The 25094-nt window shown below is 35.9% G+C and overlaps 1 protein-coding gene across 5 annotated transcripts in view; it reads right to left on the bottom strand.

Moving 5' to 3' along the window:
- Positions 1-2700: 2700 nt before the first annotated feature.
- IDE (insulin degrading enzyme) overlaps positions 2701-25094 on the bottom strand; it is a 57362-nt gene continuing 34968 nt past the window's right edge. For all 5 annotated transcript variants that reach the window (XM_015632559.3, XM_015632558.3, XM_015632557.3 and 2 more), the window contains exons 16-25: positions 23169-23279; positions 21784-21904; positions 20217-20308; positions 17790-17901; positions 16519-16686; positions 13540-13812; positions 11616-11677; positions 10164-10236; positions 9069-9136; positions 2701-8038 (exon numbers count right to left, since the gene is read on the bottom strand). In XM_015632559.3, the coding sequence (XP_015488045.1) occupies positions 7943-8038; positions 9069-9136; positions 10164-10236; positions 11616-11677; positions 13540-13812; positions 16519-16686; positions 17790-17901; positions 20217-20308; positions 21784-21904; positions 23169-23279 (1176 nt within the window). In that variant the 3' untranslated portion in view covers positions 2701-7942. The remainder of the gene's footprint in view (positions 8039-9068; positions 9137-10163; positions 10237-11615; positions 11678-13539; positions 13813-16518; positions 16687-17789; positions 17902-20216; positions 20309-21783; positions 21905-23168; positions 23280-25094) is intronic.

Raw genomic sequence — 25094 nt, 5'->3', positions numbered from 1 at the left:
AAAAATGGCACTAAAGAGTTCAAAATTTACTGTCCAATAAGTCACTTCTACTTGACTTTCAAAAAATATTTTCAGAAGTGCCAGCTCTAAAGACCCAAAAAGCAACCCAAAAATTCATACTTCAGGTCTTTCACTCACTTGCATCATCATAAATAAAAGACCCAGTTCTGTTGTTCATTTTGAAGAACTAGATGTGACAAGCAATTTCAAATACTTACACACATCCATTACCTGCAGGGACAGGTAATTACATGCAGGACACGGCTTGCCCAAAGCATCCAAGATTGCAAAGGGCCAATAAAGGCAGGATCGCTCTCCTCTCCTGATGGCTTTGGCCATTCTTACTTTAAGGACCAGGAAGAAACATCACACATATTGCCAAGCTGCAATACTGGGGGTCTGTGGGTGTTGTAGAGCTCTCCATTCTCATTGCAGCCCCCCAAACTGCGCACTCTCTCCTGCAATACCAGAGCACAGGGACTGTGCACGGTGTTGCCAGGACATTTCTGGTATGGCTGCTGGGGCACCTCAGCATGTTCAGTGTACCACAAATTACCACCAGCCTAAGCAGGACAGTTTAAGTTCACTCACTGTGCTATACCTTATTGTCTTATTTATCATACACATAAATCCACACTAGGCTTTCATTTTGAGTTGCAGTCCATTTTCTGAACAATTGCCTCTGCTGAGCTGCTCGACAACCAGATCCATTAAATCTTTCCACACAGTTTTGAGAAGTTGTATTATTTACTTCAGTTTAAGAAAAAGTGCCAGATTCATTACACTACAAATGCATACTTCACAAAAGTAGACAGGCATTATTGTTTTGCTTGCATGGTGTATGGTGGCTCGAGGGGATTAGCAATGCAGCTCCTCTGGCATCTTTGTAACACATCTCTGTCACAGATCTATGTGACACCAAATTAAAGCTCAGTCCAATAATCTATGGAACTATGGGACTCTGATTATTTCTATCCAAGAAATAATGTATCTATCTACATAGATATTTGTGTAATATTTCTATCCAGTATGGGAATCTCAGATCAAAACAAAAACATGAATGTTACAAGACTCCCAGGACTATTAACTGTTCCAAAAGTAATTATTTTAAATGACTAGCCAAGAGTTTATGCCAAAACCATTGTTAAGATACACATATTTCATAATCTAGGGGTATCAATATACTACAAGGCAACACATTTACTCTAGCTGTCAGGCCAGCTTAAGGATTTAGTTATCAATTACCTCAACTGCCTTTATTTTTTTGGTGTCTGTTGGGTAGAGAATGTAGAGCTAATAAAGTCAATGAGAAATTCTGATAATTTTATTCCATTGCTTTCAAAGAAACTTAGGACTGTTTAGACACTACAATTTGTCCTGAAATTACGGTCTTGTCTTCACTCTAAATTACTCAATTCAACATTTAAAAAAGCCTAACACATATTATTGGTTGTACAGCGCCACAGTTGTGCATTGGTAGTTTACACAGTAACACATGACCCATTTCTCAGGAATTTATAATTTTTACACAATGACATGACAGACACATGATTTTCAGACAAGAAGTGCAAAATGGCATGCAACTTATATGCATTATCTTCCATTTCAACATTATTTTTATGAAGTGGCTCACTTCATACAAGTGTGGGCCAGCACCCCAGCTCACACTTACGCTTTGTATACATTGAGCTTAATACAATCTTTTGCATTTTCACATTCATAGTATCTTTAAACTAACAATTACTGACATTTAAATTCAAGTGGACAATCCAAACTACAAGCATTCTTTATATATGCATTCTTCAAGTTACACAGCCTACAAGCTATTCCACTCTTAAATACTCTACTCTTCCTACTTCCAGGAAAAGGCTGCATAAGGTACATTTTTCTTAGCTTATTCACAGCAATAGAATTATGTTGTGCATACATCAGCAGATGTCTCCTGCTGCAGTTGAGTAGCACCTGCTTTCAAATTATTTCTGCAATAGTTTTACTTGCTTAAATCTCCCACTTTGCTGAGCTCCAGCAGCAGTCCAGGGTGGCCCTCTGGGCTTGGACATACTGTAGGTGCCATCTTTTTTTAATTTCATGGGTAAAGCTTTCCAGGATTAGAAGATAAGTTCTAATCACAGAAAAAATATCCTAGGGCACATGCATGCTGCACAGGGTGCGTGCCAGTCCTAAAGGGACACCAGTGACACATGGGGCTGATGTGACAATGGCAGTATCTGCTCACCTCACCTTGGCCAGGGAGAAGCCACACAAGGTGAGGCAGCTGTCTCTGCCTTTGAAGGTGACACACGGAGTAGAACTAAACAACCAGCTTGTGGAGATGACAGATCCAGTTATACATACAGATTCCTGTGTTCCTAAAATACATTTAATGCTGCAGAATTGTCACTGTTAACTTTATCTTCCTACAATCTTAACTGGAAATAATCTGTGAACAGAGTTATTTGCATAGATTTTTTTTCAGACTCTTGAAACTTATGCCTTAATAGGTATGTGCCAGTGAACGACATGGGTATCTCCCAGTCAAAACAAATAATTTTACTTAGAGTAACGGGTTTAAAGAAATTGGTTGTTAGAAACACTTCTATTCCTCTGGCCCTGCAGAACTGTTAGCAGGCTGAAAGTTACTGTAATGACAACAGGATAAAGTGAGGAGGTGTTGAACTTTTTGACAGCTGACTGACTCCAGAGCACTGATTAGCACTAAGCTTGTGAACTTCCCTGGTTTCCACATACATGCACAAATAATCATTTGGGTTGAAATCTGTCCTGCTAAACTTATTTCATTCCAAAGCCAGTTGGAAAGTTTAAAAAAGATTAAGTGAAGCATTTTTGAGCACTATTACTGTGAAATGTTTTTGTATTTCTGGTGTTTTAAACTAGTTCCAACATTGCCTTGTCAAGTGCACCACTTTTAGTACTATTGAGAAAATTTCTAAGATCTCTGTACAATAAAAGGCATCGTATCTAAAATTTACCTCTTCAAAGGGCTGCCTCAGTTTTCACTGACATTTGCACAACCCAGATGTCCTACATTCAATACCCCACAATAACGTTTTTGCACATGCTCTAAAATTCACTATTAGCTCTTCTCTCCCTCCCATCATATGAGTCCATCCTTTACAATAGACTTCATATAAAACATGCTCTTCTATACACAACACAGTGGTTAGTTAAAGTCACCAAAACATCAACCTAATTTCCATTTCCTATAAGACTCTTCCCTAGCTTGTTCTTCCCACTTTCCAGGTTATTAACATAGGCTGAGGACCTCCTCATTCCCCTCTGTGGAACAACCTGTTCTGATTTTGTGTACCCCATCAGAGCAGATGTGTATTCGAGCCCACACATACCACAGGACACACAGTTCCCTGTATGGGTGGAAGGGAGAACTGGAAAGAGTCCTGAGTTCCAGCTGCTGCTCCAGTGAAATTTTACATGCCATTGGTAGTCACTGGACAAGTACAATTCCTTGCATCCCCTTCTGAAAAGGAAGCTGAGCAGACAGTGAAAATCTGTAACAGAAATCTGATGCAGAAGGAAGCACATGTAATACCCAGTAAAGTGATGGCAAATCCTCAGAAAGATGTAGATTTAAACTTGGATGCCTCTCTCTCTGAAGTTTCCCAAAGGCTAAGCCTGGTCACTTCCTTACACTTGGAGCTGTGTATCTTCCCCCACCCATTCCACAGTCAAGGAATTTAATTGGGAATTTTGCACTGCACCACTAAAGACAGTGTTAAAAATTAACAGTGGCAAATGCTCATCAGTGTGATATCTACATCCTTCAATGCTGCACTTGGGCTTAGAAATGTAATTTAGAAAGCCATAAATACTTTCAGTCTTGAATTCTGTTTAGATGCTTGACTTCAAATAAGTTGATTTAATTTTGGCAATCTCTTAGGCTTTTGGTCTTACACACTTTGTCCCTTTGAACTGCAATTCAAATTTCATCCACTATTACCATTATATTCCACCCACAGCACATACTGTAACTTACATTCTTTGAATGGTAAATAGAAAAGTTTCAAATAAAAGCCTTTCAGCAGGATCTACATAGGCCAGGCTTATTTTAAAATTATTGACTTTCTGATCTCTTCTGCCTTTAAAATACCCAGAGGTGCCTTGTATTAGCAACAATGTTGAAAAACTGACTTGCAAACGAAGTATTTCAGAGCTGGATTTGAATATCACATTAGGTATGAGCTCAAGCAAAAGCCCCGTGTCACTATGGATGACCATGTCACACACTCAGCTCAATGGTCACACACTGAAAGACCATGGGAAAAATGTACAAAAATGTAGAAGATAAAGGTTTTTCACTCTACAGCAGATCTAGCACAAAAGCATACTAACCAGTTAAGTATGAGAGAAAAGGTAAAGTAAAATTCTGCTGATCCTGTTTTAAAACAAGAGCTAGATAATAATAAATAGAGTTTACAAGGTGTGTAATGCTTTCTCCAGATGCTATGATTGCACTGTAGAACACATTACCAATAAGGGCTGCTCACATCCAAGAACTTAAATAATCTGAATATGCTCAAGCAAGTTTTATGGCTAATAGTATTAGTTAAAGTAGATTAAGGATAACTTGATTTTTTGCAGGACAGTAAAGTCAGTAAGTCAAGATTTACACTGACCCCTAACAACTGGGAGTGGACAAAGCCCTGATGTTGGGGACAAGTAATTTTCCAGGTGGGCTGCTGGCGTCTTCTTTCTCCCCTGAGAGTACCAGCCACTCCTCCCAATGCCAAGGACAAAACCTGTCTCTCTTAATGCTGCTCACTGTCATGTATTACTTCAAGGAGCCCCCTCAGAAGAGTAGGAGGGCCTGCTGACTTGTATCTTTATGCTGTCAGAATTGGCATTATTTACTACTTTAACAATCACACACTTCTAACCTTTTGAAAGGTAGTCTTTTGGTGTGCATAGAACAAAGAAAACGACCAGGCAAAGTAATTTTTCAAAAGCAACACTGTAAAGCTGCACTGGGCAAGATTCAGTCTGGCTGCAGTCAAGCCCTAAATTAACAGTTTTAGATTTGATAATTAAAATTCTGTCTTGTGCAAATATTTCTACCTTTATATTACTAATTTTCATACACTTAAGAGGGCAACAGAGATGGATCTAAGAGAAGATCTTCCATGGGGAAGTCCTCTGAAACTTCCCAAGAAGTGCCTGGGAGTGCTTCTGCAGCAATGCTATTTGGCCTAACTAGTCCAACTGGACAGCAGAAAATCACGTTTAACATGTCTAATAAAAAACATGCACTGATAGATGTAACATTACCAGTATGCAAAAATTAAAATGAAACAAATTAAGAACTCCAAACATTAAATTCAGATTGTTTATTGTAAACAGAATAACTCTAGCACTCTGTCATACTGGCTGTGTCACATGCACCCAATTCCACATCAACTGCTTAAAATAGCTCTTGCAAAAATTACAGTTATGTAATAATAATTTATGGTTTCTTACATAAACTAATTAACAAGCACTAAAATTGAATTACAGTGTATTCTAGGTAGTTCTTTATTGCTTGTAGACACTGCAGCTTTGGATCCATTAAAATGAACCCATTAGTATGCCTGAGTTTATCAAAATTTACTGCTATATCAAACTCAGAAACTGTAAAATGCTGGAGAACACTTAAAAGCAATTAAGAGTTGTTGGAAAACTACATGGATTTCCACATCCAGTCACAGAACTTTGAAGGTATACATTTTTTCCCTCTGGAAAACATGATTTGTGAGCTTGTGTTAGAAACACTGCTATTCCAATTTATTTATTTATATAATCTGTTAAGAGTTGATAGTACTTCCATGAATATATATATATATATTTATTTTTACACACAATAGGAGCCATTTCATTGTATTCACCATAGGAGTGGTATGTTTAAATACTAAATCCCAAAATATATATTTTTATAATATGTTGTCAAAACTTTTAATATATATAATACAAATACTTTTACTAAAGGAAAATTATAAACAAAAGTGAAATGCAAGAGGGCAAAATGCCTCCTGTGAAGGATCCATCAAAAATGTGAGCAGAGACACCTTGACTGGTTTTGTTTAGACTGTATTTATTTCTTTTTCCTCTTCACCAGGCTAAAAAAAGATGCTAGTGGCCTTCCTTGGCAACAGGTTACATCACAAACTCTCATCAAATTCATTAAAGATACTGAAACATGTACCGGTAACCTTTAAAATACCTTTAAATGCACCATATTTATTCGGTTAGAAGAGACTCTCAAATAAACCCAACTTAAGGCCCTTGCCCTGTCAAGCACTCCCTTAATTTGGCCTCAGAGCCAATATAAGAACCAACATTGATTCAAAGAACAGCCCCCACTGACTATACCAGGATTCTGATGCTTGACACACATGCTTGTCACATCAGGGCATTACTTTCAGGTTCTTTTAGTGAGAAGCAAATTTTCACTAACACCTCTGATGAGCAGATTTTATATCTTCAGTGCTTTACATACTCTCCTGTCTGAGTAAGTGCCATCTCCTTTATGTATTACAGAGGTAGGAGAACTTAATACTCCTCGCCTTTTCCTATTTGGGTGCTGTCCCAAGCACAAGACCACTCTGCAGAAGTCAGTAAAGTTGGTGAGGATGAGCCACCTTATATTGTTTTATCATTTTACTACATTATGGAATATATATATATATATATATATGTATCTATATATATAAAAACATTATTTCACAGCAGAGTTCTTGATCCTTCTGAGTTCTGCACAGCCTTCTTCCCAGAAGTAGGAGCAAACACTTTGTGATGTAACCTGAAGCACGGGCTGTGCTGTGGCACTGCTACCCCAGCACTGCACTGTCCCAAACACCTTCCTGAAGGACAAGAAGGACCCATACACATATCAAAATAGTAAATGCCTCTGACTCATCAGAGAGCCCCTATTTGACATGTACCTGTTCTTGAGAAAAGAACTAGTGTGTGTTTAAAGTTATTTGCATTAATGAGTGCTTTGCTGGACTGAGACCCAACATAACAGGTGAGGCAAAACAGACTGAGTTCTCCATCAGCACATATGCAACTGAAAACAAAAAATGACACCAAATAAAGTATTTGGTATACCAAATGGACAGTTCATAGTAATGCTATAAAACTGAACAGGATGTTGACAGTATCAAGAGACTGGGATGACACTTTTGGTAACAAAAATAAGATGCACTAATAAAGTGTTTCCAGCATTTTACTAGTTTTAATATAAAATGTCCCCAAATTTATATAGAAAGATTAAAATCATGCCCTTATCTTCAATTATTCTCATTAACACAATTCTCTCACCTATTACTGTGTTGTCAAATTTCCTTTTTTTCAGCCCCACTGGTCTTCATAAAACTTAAATAGAAAATATGTTGGTTGCATTAAGGATCAATTAAAAAAGTATCATTCAACACGTCACTTCAAAAAAATGTGAAAGTCTCTATTTTTAAGAAAAATTGTTGACCCCATCCCAAAAAGGACTTACATATCTCACCCCCTCCAACTCCCAATAAAATAATTATTGGGATACTAAACAGTGTTTTTCAGGAGAAACAAGCCCATTTCAAGCAACTTCGTTTGCTCTGGAGGGTTATTTCATCAAAATGAAAATCTGAAGGGATATGTTATTTTAAAAATATACTGCATCTACAAGTTTTTTATTATTATCATGTCAGTTGATTTTGGTTTTTAACAGGTTTTCTGTAATATAAATGATACATGACCACAACTGATTTTTATATACTCTATCCCTAACACACAGCTAATGTCAAATGAACCAAGAAGGAATTTCTTGGGACTTTCATAATGAACAGAACCATTTATCCCAATGATATTTAATAATTTTGTTCATCACGAAGTCCCCCAAAACCATGTCAGTACTGATCATTTGCATTTCTTCATCCATTGGGGTTCTTCACAGTTTTGCAGCCATGAAATTGATATGTGGTTTCACCAGTGGGAAGAGCGGTAGACTGCGCTTGAATTCTGTCATATTTTCAATCACACTTGGCTGCAAAGAAGCGCGTGCAAGAAAAAGTCTGCTCAGTATCTTCAATCAGAAAAGTGACACATTCCTTGCTTTTAACTGTTGCAACAGCTACATAAAAATACACCTGTCTTGCTCTTTTCTACAATATTAGTGATTCATACTTCATTATTACAGGAACCTCCAAAATACAATGTTATTTCTTATGAAACAACCAGTTTCATGTTTACATCATTTCTAACAGCTATAATGCAGTAACTGCATTGTTAATAATGTCAGAATCTCCAATAAATGCAGAGGTGATCTTTCCATTTTCACTCTACTTCAGAGCACCCCAACTGTCCTTTGAACATCAGAGTAAGATCAGAACCACAACAGCTATTCTGTGCACTATTATTTTTAGATGTAGTAACAAAGTAAGGTTCTACTATATCAGTAATAATGGCTAATATATCCCCATACCATTCATACAGAAATGTTTACCCATGCCAATTATTTCACCTGTAAGGTCTGATGAAGACAACACAGACCTACTACACTGTGAAAAGTTAATTAATTGGGGCAAACACTGGTATCTTTCAAGAAAATTCACTGAAGGTCCAGTAAGGGCTCAGTGCTGTCCTGTCTAACCACAGTGAAATATGTAATAATTGTATGAACAGAATTTTCCAAATTGTTTCCTCCACAATTGAACACATTGACAAGAATGTTCATTAATATCTGATCAAATACAATCAGTATTTTCAGACAATAATCATCTGTATTTATTCCATATAGTGCAGATACCCAGTGGAGTTACTACTACTAATAGCTTGTGTTTCAGAGGGCTAAAAAGAATTGAGGTAAATGGACAAATTGACAAAAAGAAAAATCAGGAAAATCCCAGTTACTGAGGACAAAAATGCACGTAGAAAAGAGCTAAAACACCAGCCCTACCCTATGACAGCAGGAATTTCCAGAGGTCTGTTTCTCCCTATAAACTTGTACTTAATGATACAAAACCTCTAGATTAAGAATGCAGGTTAGGATTTTTTTACATGCTGTGTTTTTTTACCTGTGGTAGTGGTGGTGCTGGTGCCAGGTTCACATCATTTTGGCATGGAAATTCTCCAACAACAGGGCCTATTTAACATCAGCAAAATTAATTTGGGACCGTAATTTAATGACTATCTTTTACATAACTGATTCACTGTTTTCTCTTATAAGACCGATATCTAAATAAAGCACCTTGATTTAAATATTGAAAATTAAAAATTTTAAATATTTAAATTTTAGAGTATCACCAAATAAGGTTTTATAAACATTTTGCTTTTATATTCCACATCTGTCTTTAGAAATACATATATTAATCCATTATTTTATCTGAAAACATGAGCTGAGGCAGTGGCTTCTATTCATTTAACTTACACATAAAGAGAATGTAGAAATAAAAATTGCTAATCTGTTGATCAATCAATACTTAAAACTGCTTCTCAACACAAATCATGAGAACCGTAGCAAATGCCAGTGGTACATACAAGAGCAGTGCAAGAACAGCACATCATTTGATAAGGACATGCCTATAGAAGTGTAGAGGTTTCTACAGGTACCAAAAATCTGGACAGCAACCCCAAGTATTCCCTGCCTATCACCATGAATGTCCCATTTCAATTACTCCAAAACTTATTCTTGCATTTCTAATCTCTTTTTTTTTTATCATGGCATAAGAGAGGCCAAATGGCAGATTAAAAATTACAGACTGGGCTGTTGTTTTAGGACTTACTATAATTTCTGTAAGTGACCATTTGTTAGGCTGTCTTGCAAGCTCATTCTTGTCTTGGGAAGATACAATTCCAAGCAAATAATACCCAATCTGGCAACACAGGTACTACACCTTAGGAAATCTTCTCTAGATAGGAGAAGTTTTAGAACTATTTCTATTTAGCAATTACCAGTCATGAAAACTAAAAAGGTACTTTGAAGCAAGTCATCCTTACTCAGCTGCAAAGCTACAATTTCTACACTACCATAAAAATAAATCCTTCTGAGGCAGAAGGGAGTTTCATAACATGCATGCAGTATCTGCTTCTCTCTGTACTACAGACAAGCGTGTAACTATGACTTGCTGGAACAGGAATTGATTAAATATTATATTCAGCACAATACTTACAGGAATCCATTTCCCTTGCAAGGACATGTACTGATACCTTGTGTCTTCTGGGAGCATCTATTGCCAACAGCACCTACAGTAAAAAATTCAAGTCCTTCAGGTGTAGGAAGTATTCCTTAGACAACATAAAATAATAAAAGGAATGAGACCATTTAAATTTTAATTTTAGCCCTAAAATGAGGGACGAATTTTGGGATGTGCCTTCAAATATTATTAAAAGTCATCCATACCGTATTTCTGAATTATTTTACAATCAAGTTAAGCAGTTAAAGTACTGCTTGGAACACAGAAAAACTGTAAGAAACAGATATTCAGCCATTAACTATCATAGTATCAGGAATGCCACCTAAAATCTGCAGAATCTTCAATCCCTAGCAGCCTTCTGGAAGCACACCACCCTGAACATGATCATTAAATCCAGCTGGACTAGCGCACCAATCCAGCCTGTTATTTCTGCTCTGGAATATTCTGGATCATCATGTATTGAGCATTGGTTTATGCAAAATAGTACAGATTCCTACAAACCCAGAATATGCATCTTCATTCAAGTTATCATTTATTAAACAACAGGTACTGAAATTCCATTTACTAACTTTGCATTTGCTGCATAACTTCATGTATGCTATAGTATTATTAAAAAGTTAGAAGCAACCAACCTCCTCTGCCCTAAAGAGGAAAAAACAAGACAGACACACACATGCCCATGCTTCTTCATGGGCAGAATTTCTTCCATCCAATAATAAATTCTGAAGACATTAAGTTGATCTTATTTTCCAAAGAACTCCCTGAGCTGCCAGCTGTTCTATAAGTAATAAAGCTCCATGAGCACTTTGCAATATAGGGAAATATCATAGTCTATTAAACATCACAAAACAGAAAGGATGGTGCCCAATATTTTTTTTTTAAACTGGTTGGGAGGTGACAGGGACAGGACAGGAACACTTCAATCACTTATACTGGATATCCAAGTTAAAATGTACAACTACTGCATCACTATGCTGTTCCTGTGCTCTGCCTAAGCATTAGAGGAAGAGAAAACCCTACTGATTTACAGTTAACAAAGCTTTAAAAATATCTGTTTCATTCACAATTCATACCCATAAAATAAGCTGAATCACTGACTGGTTGAGAAAAAGATAAAAGAACAAATGTGCAATTTTGGCCAGGTTTGGTCATAGAGCAGCACATTTTATATCCATAAAGAAAAGATAAATGAAACAAGAAGAAAAAGAGCTGGCAAGGAAAAAAAACCACAACAAAACACTATCATCCTGTGCAATTTTTGCAGTTGCTATTAAACTACGTAATATTCAGGAAATAAAAGATATCTTCATCCATTTTAACATCTACCTAAAACAGGTGTCAGTATACCCCTTCAGAGCATGCACAAGTAAGATTCAGTTGTACCTTCATCTCATTCTAAGTAAAATTTTAGCTGCATGACTAACTTACCTTGTAGAACTGTATAATGTCATCCTTGGTCAGAGTCTTTAGATAAGCCACTTCAATGTTATCTGCACAACAATAGTACAAATTAGAGTAAGTCTGCAGATCACAGCTGGTTATTAGCACACTGCTTATACAAAGTATACTTCTTTCAAATTCAGATGCTGTAATTGACTGCAAATGAAAAGCTTTTCATTGTTATCTTCCAAGTTAATACTTGCTTCACTAAAAGTGTCAGTAGAACCTCGGCAGAAAATTATACTTCAATAAGTCTACTTGATTGGACTTACCAAAAAATGCATGCTTGAAGAATACTGATTGCACTGTCAGATATTCAGTAGCTAAAATAGATATGCCTACTCTTGTATATTATCTTCAAATCAGTTACACATTTTTAATGAAGATTGGTTATAGATGGCTTTTATTCACAGGGAACAGGATGGTAGGAGATACTTTTACAGAAATGTTAAGGAATGGTGCCTACATACTCCTTTAAGTAGTCACACCTTTAAGATATCTGGGGACAACTGTTTCAGTTGCTACATTCCTTCATATTAATTAAACTGTCATGGACTAATCACCTAATATCATTGCTGCTTAAGCAGAAAGGTTTCTTGTAGGCGTTCTTGCTTTTCTAACGATTAGCAAGAAGATCAAGGAAGAAACGCGTGCAAGAGAACAGGCAGCAAACAAGACTAATGCAGGCTATAAGTAATACGAAGTTCTGTATGGAGGAAATTAATACAGTTTTCAAAACTAGGTAAGACTTGGGAGCAAACAGTAAAAAGTAGTACTATTAAAAATGTGCAAACAAAAAAATCCTTCCACTTCTTAAGGCTTGAAAATTAATTTCTGATTTTGACAATTCTCAAATATTAATGATATAAAGTGGGCAGAGGGGAATTAAAGATATAGAAGTCAAGGGAAATAAGTGGGATTTAGATATTAAAAAATATGGCTACACTTAGCAGTAAAACATTCCAGAGAGATAATATTGATCCAATTGTGGTATAAACAGAAACACTTAATGCAGAGAAAGATCAGACTATTTCATCAGACACAAAAAAAAAAAGTTCTTGAAGTGGTAAGTTTCCATGCCACTTCCTATGCTCAGGCATGAAACCCTGTCAATAGCTCTTATTTTCTCTAGACCAAGCTAGATGACAAGTCAAAACTCTTCATTATTAAACAGCTCAGTGAGTCATCATGAAGGAAAAAGACTGTATTTGCTATAATGGAAAGCCAATACGGTGCACACAAAGCAGAAGAGAAGTCACAGAATACAAAATGAGTTTTATGGAGGAAGCATATTATGCATGAAGACGGAAAATTACAGCTGTAAGAGTCGAGACATGAAAATGTCAGGAAAAACTGATCTGTACCTAAACTAAAAATTTTATTTTTTTTAATGTTAGAAACTGTATTACTAATGTATCTCAGTATATTTTTTTAAAAATTAAAATACATTTTTAAAGTATTTTTAAAAATACAATTTAAATATTATGTAGGACCACATAGTAAATAATTGTCAGTCCATTTTCAGTAATAACAGTAGAAGCTGAATCTCATTTGTTTCTACAAACCTATAACCTTCAAAGCATCACAGATGAAAAACAAAAAAAAAAATTAGTGTTTCTTCAAATCCACTCTAAGCTGATACAGACTGCAAATTAGTTAAGATACCTGCTATTGCCTCCACCAGCACTCCCTCAAAACAACTACACAATGCAAAGAGAAACAGGTTTCATATGAATGTGTGTACTCTCAGGAATGGCAGTGTGTATCTGACTGCATCTCAGGGAAATAGAGAGTAAATTATGTATAGGCTATGTGAAAGTTGAAGTTGTTCCCAAATGAATATGACACTCAACAGTCACAAATGCAGCCAAACTAGAGCATTCAGTTTTGAAGGAATTACCATTTGTCTTACCTCTGTCAAAGTTATACTGCTGGGAAATGATTTCTCCCCAGTATTTAGCACATTCTGCAGACAGCTTCTTTGGTTTGTCTAGACGACGAATTGCTAAAGCTTGGATGTGTTTTTGGAAGGCCTCTTCTGTCATGTCTTCTATGCATTTCTCCATAGTTTTTAAGAACGCTTCAACTCTGCTCTCTAAATAGTGTGGCGGCTTTTCAGATTGGATAATAAATCGCAGTCCTTGGATGCCATTTGCCCGACGTGGGCCACTGAACACAATGTAACCTTGGCAAAACAAGAACAGCCACAAATTAAAAGAAACCCTTTGTCACAGCACTGAATTAGCCAAATGTGGCATGTTTTAATTCTGTGTTATAAATAAAATAATGCAGGTTTTCAAAATGTGCCACTGTATTTTTTTATAACATCTTTATTACACTGAGGTCAGTACCAGTTTAGGGGAGGAGCAAGAAGAAGATGAGGAAGACAAAACAAAAGTAATTCTGTCATCAGGATCAGGTTACCAGAACTGAAGTTGCACTCTCGTGCTTCATTAGACTCAACATTAGAAACTTATTATTTTTTCATAATGTCTAACCTGAATTCCTTTTGCTGCAATGTAAGATCACTACTTCCCATTTCATCAGTTAGATAAAAAGTATTACTCCCTTCCTTTTTGTTGCAGGGCCTTCTAATCTGAACAACTAATCCTCTCTTCCATTTTCCACCATCCTTTTAATAACAAATCTATCACATTTCAGTTTTTGAAATGTTGTTTTATAGTTTTCTTATAGTTTCCTGATGCTCATGTCCAAACTGGTTACAGTAGTTCAGATTTTTTTCTGAAAATTTAGGAATGTTTAGTTTACTGTATCTTGAATGCTTCCATTTATATATCCCAGCATTTTACACAGCAGCATGACACTGCTGATTTATATCCTACTTCTGATCCACTGTACCCTGCAGAGTTTTCTACAAAATTGCTACCTAGCCAGTTGCTTCCCAGCTTGTATCTGTGCCATTGGTTGTTCCTGCCAAACTGTTCCTAACAAATTGCATCTTATCTTCATTCAAGTCATGTTTCCAAAATGTCAAACTAATTTTAAATTCTAACTCTATCTTCCCACACACTTGCAGCCTCTCCCAAATTAGTATTATCTGAAGATTCAGTGACTATCCTCACTCTTCTATCATCCAGGATTTACCATGAATATACCATGGAACATTGGATCACAGGAGAGCTCTGTAGAACACCATTTTCCAAATGAACTATTCTCTATTCTCCAGCCATGACCTTCAAAAGTCCTGTACCCAAATGTGGAGTTCTTCCACCTAGGTACTTCAGTAACAGTCTCAGAGTTACTTTCTACGAATTTAGAACTAGGATGAAAATTTATTCTGTGTTTTCCTGGAATTAGAATTAAACTGACTGATCCACAATTTCCCTGCTTCTTCTCTTTCCTTTGTTTTCTAAGGAAACATGCAGCATTCAGCTGTGTCTATCCTTCCAGTACCTTATCATCGACAAATTTTCTATTATAAGACTTCTAATTGCAGGATTTTCTAATTTCATTATTTGGAAAAGGACGCAGAGTTCGCCACACTTTGAACTTCTTAAAAGCTTGTAATTTAATCTGATTAATCTGTTATTGTCCTGTTCAAAGGTAAGACATGAACTTTGATCACCAGTGTTTATTTTGGAAGTCGTCTGGCCATGGCTGACATTTTAAGCGAAAACTAAGCCATCCTGAATTTTCTGATTAACATTCTGATTTTAAAGATTTGAACACTTTGATTTTTCCCCATCATTTCCAACTTTTCTCCTCCAGTTTCTCATACTGCTTAACCAATTATTGAAACAATTCTTGTTGTACTACTTGTACTACTTCTACTGTTTAGCAAACTTCTAATTCTTGAACTTCTTTTTTCCTAAGCTTTCTCAGAAATCTTACTAACAATTTCATGAAGTTTACTGGATTTTAATAGTATTTCTACTGTCTCACCCATCCTAAGTCTTATGAGCTCTATTATTTGGCAATCATGAACTGCTGGACTAAACCAGTTCTTCTTCAGTTCCTCTCTTTCTCTTCAGCTGTTACTCCCAACTCCTATACAAAACCTGCCACCAGCACATTTCAAAAACCTGTTAAATAACCTGGGTTCTAGCCTATTTTCAGCAGGTGTACACACAGTTGAAATTCCTATGATGAATATTGTATGGCTGGTTCTGCCAGTTGCTCACGAAAAGCCTAATCTTGCCTGACATCCCCGGCAGTCATCACACTGAAATACTTGTCTGCTTCTCACCTTTGGAAAACCTTTACTTCTCCTCACCAGTACTTCAATCATGTGAGCTGTCATGCAAAGTCTCTGTCTCTCCTTCTTAGTCTGTTTGGAATAACCTTACCAGTTCTCAGCCTTACTGGTTCAGGTAACAATTATTTGTCCTTACTGGTGAACAGTTATAGTCTTAAAAAGTCTGAACTCTATTTAGGTGTTCACAAACATGGTAGCTTACCATTACACACACAAGTATTTCTAAGACAGGGCTTAAAATTTAACAGTTGGACCCAGTTAGAGGTCTTTTACAACCTAAGTGATTCTATGAATCATGAAGTGCACCTAGAAGTAGGATCAAAAGCAGGAAACATCAAACTACTACTGATTCTTTAGGAAGATCTAGAAATTTAGGGAACTGATCCAATTTCCTTTTGGTAAATTCTAATATGAAGTTTTCTGTAGAGTAATAGCACTTTTTTGAGTTGGAGATGATTTCAGGTATCTTAAAAATCATGCCTGCTTGTTCTTATTTTAGACTCTGTGCACAGAAAAATTTCTTTGAGTCATCAGCAGTTAAGATGATTTACAATTATCAAATGCCCTTTAAATGGCATTCACTAAAAAGGGAGAGAACACCTCCTCATGTCTCATGTGAGCGCGTGACCATGACAGCTCGCGTGTGCACAGACACAACCACTCCTGAGATCTCACCTAGCTGCTCCTGGGTGCGCAGGGTATTGAAGCATGGCTCCGAGATAATCTGGCAAAAGAGCTCCAAAAACATATTCTCAGAAGTGCTCTGCATGTCTGTCTGGTAATATATTTCAATGCCACAGTTGTTATGAACTTCATTTCTCTGTTGATATACAAACCAACCTCCTAAAAGACAAAGTTAAAACACTTGAAATTTAAATTTAAAATAAAATAAAATTTAAAAATAAGTTCATTTTTAAGACATTCTTACTCTCCACAATTAAAACAATAATGGTCTAAGGTTTGTGAAATGGAATTACAAGTGGTTTAGTACTGTTAAAGCAAAATTCCCACTAAGAGCATACTTTTCATGAGACAAGAAAAGAATGTATTATTTTACCATCAAAATGTTGCCACTTGGAAATATCAGCAACTAAATTGAAACTGGCTGCTTCTCTTCAAGCAAATATTTTTTGGAACTGCAGTGAAATTCTGCATGCCTCTACTGTGTAAACAGTTTCTAAAGACAATCTGCCAGAAATTATTATGAATATTAAAAATAATTCAGCACTGAATATTAGCAACTTCTTTTCTACATGGTAGCTTCCACAGACAATCAGCTATGGGTAATTTATCTTGTCTGTATAGCTACATATGTCACCACTCCATGCAATACCTTGAACCTCCTTTCTTTTTTTTTAGTTTTTTTTTAGTTTTTTCACCATGGAAGTAAAAGCATATAAGCACTACAAGACCAAAAGAATTTGTATAAGAAAAAAAAAGTTATTTGTGTAAGTTTTTCGTTCTTCTAAAGAGTTATTACATGCAATTCTTACTGGTCAATTAATATTCAGAAATGCTCAAAAAATGGTGTGTATTCAAATGTATATACTATGTGTAGCAGAGAGTGGGACAGAGCTCTTATTTCCAAAAATTATAACAAGTGACTTAGAACTGAAGTGCAGAATTGCATGATCATAGAAAGGCTTTGGGCTGGCAGTCGCCAAAAGATCGTCCAAGTCATCCCAAGAAGTCCAGTTTACACACACAAATTTAAAAGGACATCAAATTAATTGTCAAGTATCCTAGAAAGATCATGTATTAGTATATAATTTTATTACTAAAACCACACTTTGTTTTTCTGAATTTTAAGTTTAAAATAACTTGAAGTAAGTTTGACTCCAAAACACACTCCTTGCAACACAGTAATATGCATTTTAAAATGCTGTTAACTAAGAGAACCTCAATTTAATGTGCCTTAGTTATCATAAATAAATAATTTAACTTACTGTCAGGAAGTTGCACTTCTCTGTACCTCACCAGCTGACTGGGAAGGAGTGGCTTTGTATGAGCATGCTCAATGAGAGTGTCCTCAACCATCTGTGTAATTCCTAATGCAGCCTGGAAAAAAAAACATAAGAGGATCTTATGTTTATTATTTAACAATAATAATTTACTTAATGATCGCTAGTTACTCAGTATTTAACAGCAGCATAAGACTTCCCAATTATTGATGGCGCCATGAGATAAAAGGAAAAAAACAGAAATAAAAAGTAAGGATATTGTAATTCAATACAAATACAGTAAAAGTAGATGAGAGGAAGTGGGAGTGTGGAGAGCAAGAAGTTTTTTTTGTGTCTTCTTGATGTTTAAATTGTCTGCATGTTTAACTACTACATTTTTTACTACTTCTCCCCAGCACTTCTGAAATTAAAGCTCAATGGGCTTTTTTTTCCTTTCACCTTCCCCCCAACACTTGATGTGCTCATCTTTCAAAGTGAAAATGAGATACCTCAAATGTACGTCTGGCAAAGCAAATGGCATTTCAGTAGATGATAATTTTCAGGAAACAAAAATGGTTAAGGTCAAGGATGCATTTCATTGATGTGTTGGTAGTGTTAAGACTCAGTTCCCAAATACTTTCTTTTCTTTGATGGATTAGAGTAATAATTAAAAAATATATAAAGAATGAAAAAAAATCAAAAGTCTTTACTTTCACTCAAGGATTTAACCTCAATATTTAAGCTCAACAGCTTCATCTCTTAAAGGTTATGTGTTCTTGTAGCCTGCACACTGGAAATTACAGGAACTTGCTACAAAGTAGTTTTAGCTGAAAGCTAAGATCTCTCACTCTGCACTGCTATAAACTCACCACACAAGTTATTTTATCAAAAACATGCAAAAGGTTTGAAAACTTAAGAAACATACACATGCTACCAACACCTCCCAAACCCCCATGAAGTATCAAAGACAAGAAGACTGAGGTCTAAAGACAACAGTTTAAAAAGCTAGAGAAAAAGACTATTTATTCTTTCAGTTAAGTCATCATATTAAAATATTGACAAGAGTGCTCAGACAGATGTTCTGAACAGGATTACTTCACTTTTCATCCACTTACAGCAAATAAATAAAAGAAATTGTCAAAAAAACTTAAGTATCGGAATGATATTAAAGAAAAACATAGCATTTTCAAGCAGCTAGATAAATCTGATTTAAAGTCCAGATTCACTGAAATTTTTTTCATGATTGAAAGGTAACACAAGACAATGTAAACTTTGATTTAATTTTAAATGGAAAAAATTTGTAGGTCCAGATTAAAACTGCTGTGTTTTATCAGTGATTACCACATCATGGGTAGTGAAAGACTGATGACTTTTTCTACTTGCGTCTATTCAGGGAGGTTTGCAGATAATTTCTAAACATGATACAGCTATGGGTGTACAAGGACATCCTTCCTTTAGCTGTGGGATTTTCAACAGTCACTCATTATGCCAAGTAAAGAACACACTTGTCTGACACAACAGCATCATCATGGAAATCTAGAAAAATCTGCACATTCCATTCTATTTCCAGCAGCAACTGACTTTCGTATACAGACACGGGAAGGAGTGAGGAAGGAAAAAGAGACTATTTTTTAATTTCTCTGCAAGAAGAACATAACATTTTTAACAAATACTTTAGAGATATTCTTGACAAAGAAAAGTTTGTGTCTCCATCCTATTAGCTCCTTTCCATCTTGTTTTTCCTTACAAGTTAACTTTCTCCTCCATACATTCAGCAGTCACTAGCAGTGTCTATATCAGCTGCTGCTAGTAAACTACCCCAGAACCATTCTAACACAAAATATTGTAAACAAGCCTTATAAAAAAGGAATGCAAAAACATACAAGAAAAATACTATTGTTTGTATTGGTACATATATTCAAGTATTTCTTAAGATTTTGTATCCAAATACAAACTGTTACTATTTTAATGGAAGACAAAACAAACATTTTTCTGAGTTTTACTCCCCTCAGAGCTGACAGATGGCTTTTTATGGTTCACCATTCCTGTTTAGCTACGTACAAACTACTTAATTTGGAAGGATACTGGATTCTTAATTCCTTGCTAGCTATTCTGAAAATTTTCAATGGAAAAAAGCAAGGTCTGCAGCACATCATTCCTTCTGCAGCTTAATCACAGTAATGACATACAAGATAGACTTTCAAATACTTAGATCCTAAACTGTTTTTATTAAATTTCCAAGAACAATATAGAGGCAGCACTTAGCCTAATAAAGTGGAAAAAATTACACTCTCATACTCCTAAGATAAAAGAAGTACATAGTTAAATTATGAAATCACATTCGGCAAAACTGTTTCAAGATCTGCAAAAATTAAACTAGTGCTCCATTTTTATGCTTTTAAATAAAAAATGTTTTATTAACAACAGACCAACCTGTTTTGTTATATTGCCATGGAGAAGAGCTTCGATGTGTAACCGTGACAACAGCTGTGCTATGAAGGCCTTGAGACGGGGAAGGGTGACATCTACAATAGATATTTAGACAGTTAAATCACTCAAATGCATTTTTAAATTATGAAGGACCTAAGCCTAAGTCATCATTAGATACAGTGCATTTCTCAGAGGAGGAGAAATTTGTCATTATGAAGAAGTGAATCTCTCCTTAAAAATGCAACATTGGAATTCTTCCAGGCCTAAATAGCAGCACTCATCATATAGCTTATTTCACTTAGAATTCACATGCTGTCTTGACCCAGATTCAAAAAAAAAAAAAAAGCTGCCTTTCCAATCATGCTGAACAAACACTCATTCTCTAGAGAAAACACTTGCAATCATTCAGGTGGTGTTCCAAGGAAAAGCCTTAGCTATATACTAAACATGCAGCATGTAGTTTATAATGCTCAAGACACTGTGCATTTACCATCCAGACTAAAAGAAGAACCTCAACTCAAATATAGTGATTTGATACTAACTTTGGAACAGATGATACACAAAAACAGTATTTTGGCAATATATCCTAGAGGACACATGCACAACACATACACACACATTCTATCCAGCCTGTCCTTGCAAAGCAGTTTTCATATACAGTGCAAAATATACTGTAACATATAGAATCAATGGAGGATGGCTTGATGGGGTGTTCATGGATATGTGCTCTGAATCAAACCCCTCAAATAAATACAAAAGCCAGGTATTATTCTTGAAAAGAATGTTGGTGTATTCCAAGAAGCTATTACAAGACATTAACTGTCCCAGCAAAAGACTTTCAATACAACACAGTAAAATACAAGTAGGGAAGAGTCTTTCAGCTATTACTCTATTACTACAAACATAGAATTACCACAGAATGGCTTGGGTTGAAAGGGACTTTAAAGATCACCTAGTTCCAACATCCCTGCCATGGGCAGGGACACCTTCCACTAGGCTGGCTGCTCAGAACCCCACTCCATCTGGACTTGAAAAATCACTTAAATCTCTTCAATTTCTTCTTCATTCAAATATACTGGGACAACTACTTTGTGCTAAGAGCCAAAATGTTCTTTATTATTGTTGTCATTATCTACAGAAAGTCCATCTTTCTTCTTTATTAGATACAGTTCTTTACTATCTACAGAAATATAACCTAAGATTCCCCAATAACAGAAGAAACAAAATAGTTTGCACATTGAGAAGTACAATGCAGATACACTCCACTGGGCCTGTAAGATGTCAACTAGAGCCAAATGATTTTACCAGTGTTGATTAAGTATTGGATTCACCATATCCATGTTCATATATCCCCACAGTTAGTAAAGTTTTGCCTGAACTTTTACCTGCAAGTTTTGCCATTTGAGGCTTTCTACTTTATTGAAACTGGAGGGCAAGTGCAGCATGACCAGCATCAGCTCAGGCCTGGCACTGCAAGGGCTTTCCTTGAATAGGGAATAGAGCTCAAAACAGGTATCCTCAATAGTTAAGTAACATAAGAAAAAAAAATAATAAAGTGGCAGAACATTACCATCTAGAGCTTCTTTTAATTCATCTTTGGTCCAAGCAACTTCTGTCATCAGGAGTCGGAGATAATACATTGCATGCTGGTGAGGCTGTTCAGCCCTGAAGTTGTTAAGTGATCTCATGTACTGAACAAAATAATCAGGTCAAGTTAGAAATTTAGAAACAGAGTTCTAAACATATTAACATTGTACTCTCAACTTTGTATCAAAAAGATACAGTTCAGATACTGAGAACACTCTCCTGCTTGTTAGGACTCTTTGTGCTACAAGACTTTAGTAATAATGTGGGCTTCTGAGCCTTGGATTAAGCAGAAACCATTAAGATGGCTGAAATGTGCATGAAATCAAACTTGTCCATAAAATTAATGCCTAGAAAAGAAATCATTGCAGTTAAACAAGAATTTGGATCAAGTTGCTCTACCCAGGAAACCTGCATTTTATGATGACTAACCAGGGGTGAGGAAACACTGCTAATAGAAAATGTATTTTTCTCCCTGTTGCCTCCTTTGGCTGACTTGGTGAGACAAAATCTGGAGCATCTGGAAAACTCTCTGCATGTTTTGCATGGATAAAGGAGGTATGAGAGAAGAATCAAAGAGCTTCTTCAAAAACATTACTTTCTAGTCCAGCTGCCCTTTTACAAAATAAGCAAAACCTTTTTCCTCTACCAGAGAAACTGGAAAGTGCAAATTAATAGTTTTGGCAAGCTGGAATCACTTCCAGTGCAGGAAAAAAGTAACTCATTTCAGGGCACATGACTGACTAACAGCAAGGCTCAGGTTGCTGAGGATGTATCCTTCTGTCTGCTCCAAACAGAAGCCAGAAGTTGGGATCTCCCTTATGTGTTTGGCATAGACATGGGGAGAAAACTGCAATCTCCAGCTGATAAAACTTCTAGAATTCAGCATGTACTAAACCAGGTGGTTACCTTTGCACCAAAGGGTCACAGCCCAGAAGCCAAGACAAATCTGGGGAAAAGAAATGTTGCAAATGTTTTCAACACTTCCTTTCCCCCTTCATCCATTTCCCACTTATTTTATGGCTAGGTCCTACTGAAGCCTTTCCAAATTGCAAAACAGGATATAAAGTTAAGATATTCCCCTCCATCCCCCTACTTAGATTTATACTCCTACCAAAGCAAGCTGTGCTTCCTTGATACATCATAAGAAAGACTGACTAAAAAAAGATTCCAGGACCAGTTACTTTTAACCAAAGAATGTTATATACACAACTCTGAGAAACTCACAGCCACAAAAAAGAAAAAAAGCATCTGAAATGCCACTAACGCAGAATTTCACTCTATTTCCATGGATAGTCAGCCCTCAGATCTATCATGTCAATGAATTCAAGTTTCAATTACTCCAAAATGTGAATTTCTCATGCAGCTTACCGCCTCCTTGATAATGTCAAATCGCTTTTCATCGATCTCAAAAGTAGCCATTTTCTCAATGATCTTCTTGAGCAAGATATGTTGCTTGTCATTATAACCTTTTACGGAGAGCTATGGAAAAAGCGCATAAGTTGCTTTAAATGTGGAAGATAAAAGAATAAAACCATTACCAAGTCTTGTACAATTCAATGAGCAATGCACTTTTCAATACTTACGCTAAATTCACCATTACGGAACATTTAATCATTCTTAAGTTAAATTCCTTTACCCATCAAAAAGGTAATTAACTGACAGGGATAGTATTGTGTGCACAGGAGTTCTAAATGCATACAATTAATGTAATTTCATGTTGGTGTAAGTATACTGTACTCAGAATACAGATTTCTAATAATTACAGTAGTGAGTCTTGGAGTACTGAAATTGTTTTCATCTAGGTTTCTCGCTTTAGTAATGAAGTCTGGATTCACAACCTTCTAAAATACTCTCTCCAATTTACTTTTACCCTTGGTTCACATCTATGTTGTTGATCAAAGAATATTTAAGTGGAAGTAAGCAATACCATAAAAAAAGGGTGCTATAAACAGCAGCATACTTTATAATCAGGATGCTGCTGAGGTGAAATACCAAGGTAGTCATCCTGGAATTGTAATGATATCTTGATCAGACCATACATATTTTTGAGAGTATAACTGAAATGCTCATTTAAAAAATAACATAAAACTTAGAAAATACTGTATGATTTCATCAAGCCACAGAAAATTTCTCTGGCAAAAAACGGCATTAAAAAGTCTTTTTTTTTGCCGGGAAAAACTTCAAAATTTGGTATCTCGAACCAGGAATTTGATTGGATTTGTGCCGTTTAATTAGGAGTAAAACTAAACTTTAGAACACAAACCAACACACAGAATTCCTGCTTTTCAGGAGGAAGACTTTTTTTGTTCTGTAGTTGCTGAAACACAGCTGAACAATGAATTTGAAGAAAAAGTCATCATAAATGGATTTATGACAAAGGCTAGTATCCTAAATTAGCACAGGAACCCAAAGTGTTCAACAACCAGCAAGGATGACTTCTCAGAGTAGCACCTGCCCTTGCTCAAAGCACCAATATAGTCATTAGTAAGTCACACTTACTAATTATAAAACTTCTCACAATATGGAAAATAATATTACAAGTTCTCAAATAATATTTAAAATAACTGTGACTAAAAATGAAGGAAATTACACACTTTTTTTTTTTTTTAAAGGAATTAACCCTGATCATAGAAACATCAGCAAGCTTTGAAACTGAGGATAACAGTGTTTGCACAGTAAGTCATGTGAATGCAACCAGGAAATTAGATTTGTGTTGGATTGAAAAAAAAAATGCAGCACTCTCTCATATAGAAAATGTAAAGACAATATACAGTACATTCTTCTACTGAAATGCTTTGGAAAATAGCACTTCTAGAGGAAATTTCAAAACACACTCTCGTATAAGGGTGGTTAACAAAAGCTTTTAACCAAACTTCAAGAGAGACTACTAAAATCTCCTGTCATAAATCTCATAGGAGAAGCTGAATGAGAAATAAGCACTTATCATAATACCAGTATTTATCAAGTATTGTCAGCCCTTTGTAGCAGATTACAAAACATGTGATAAAAACAAAAGAAAAAGCCATAAATATCCAGCATTGCATTCTAACGAACACATGCACAATCCATCTCCACAGCTCACTACAGCAGAATTAGAGAATTATAACAAAATCTGTAAAGTTGGGGATTCATTCAACAGAAAAGTTAATCTTTTTATACAGAAACCAGCAATAGTACTTTCCAGATTATCATGCAAGCAAGTAAAAATGTGAACCAGAATGCAACAATTGCACTACACACAAGTTCACAAGACACTGCACTCTTAAACAGGTCACTCAGTACTGATTAAAATAC

The sequence above is a fragment of the Parus major genome, chromosome 6 (genome assembly GCF_001522545.3).
Source record: "Parus major isolate Abel chromosome 6, Parus_major1.1, whole genome shotgun sequence".
NCBI lineage: Eukaryota > Metazoa > Chordata > Aves > Passeriformes > Paridae > Parus > Parus major.
This window is presented reverse-complemented; position numbering and strand designations above follow the sequence as displayed.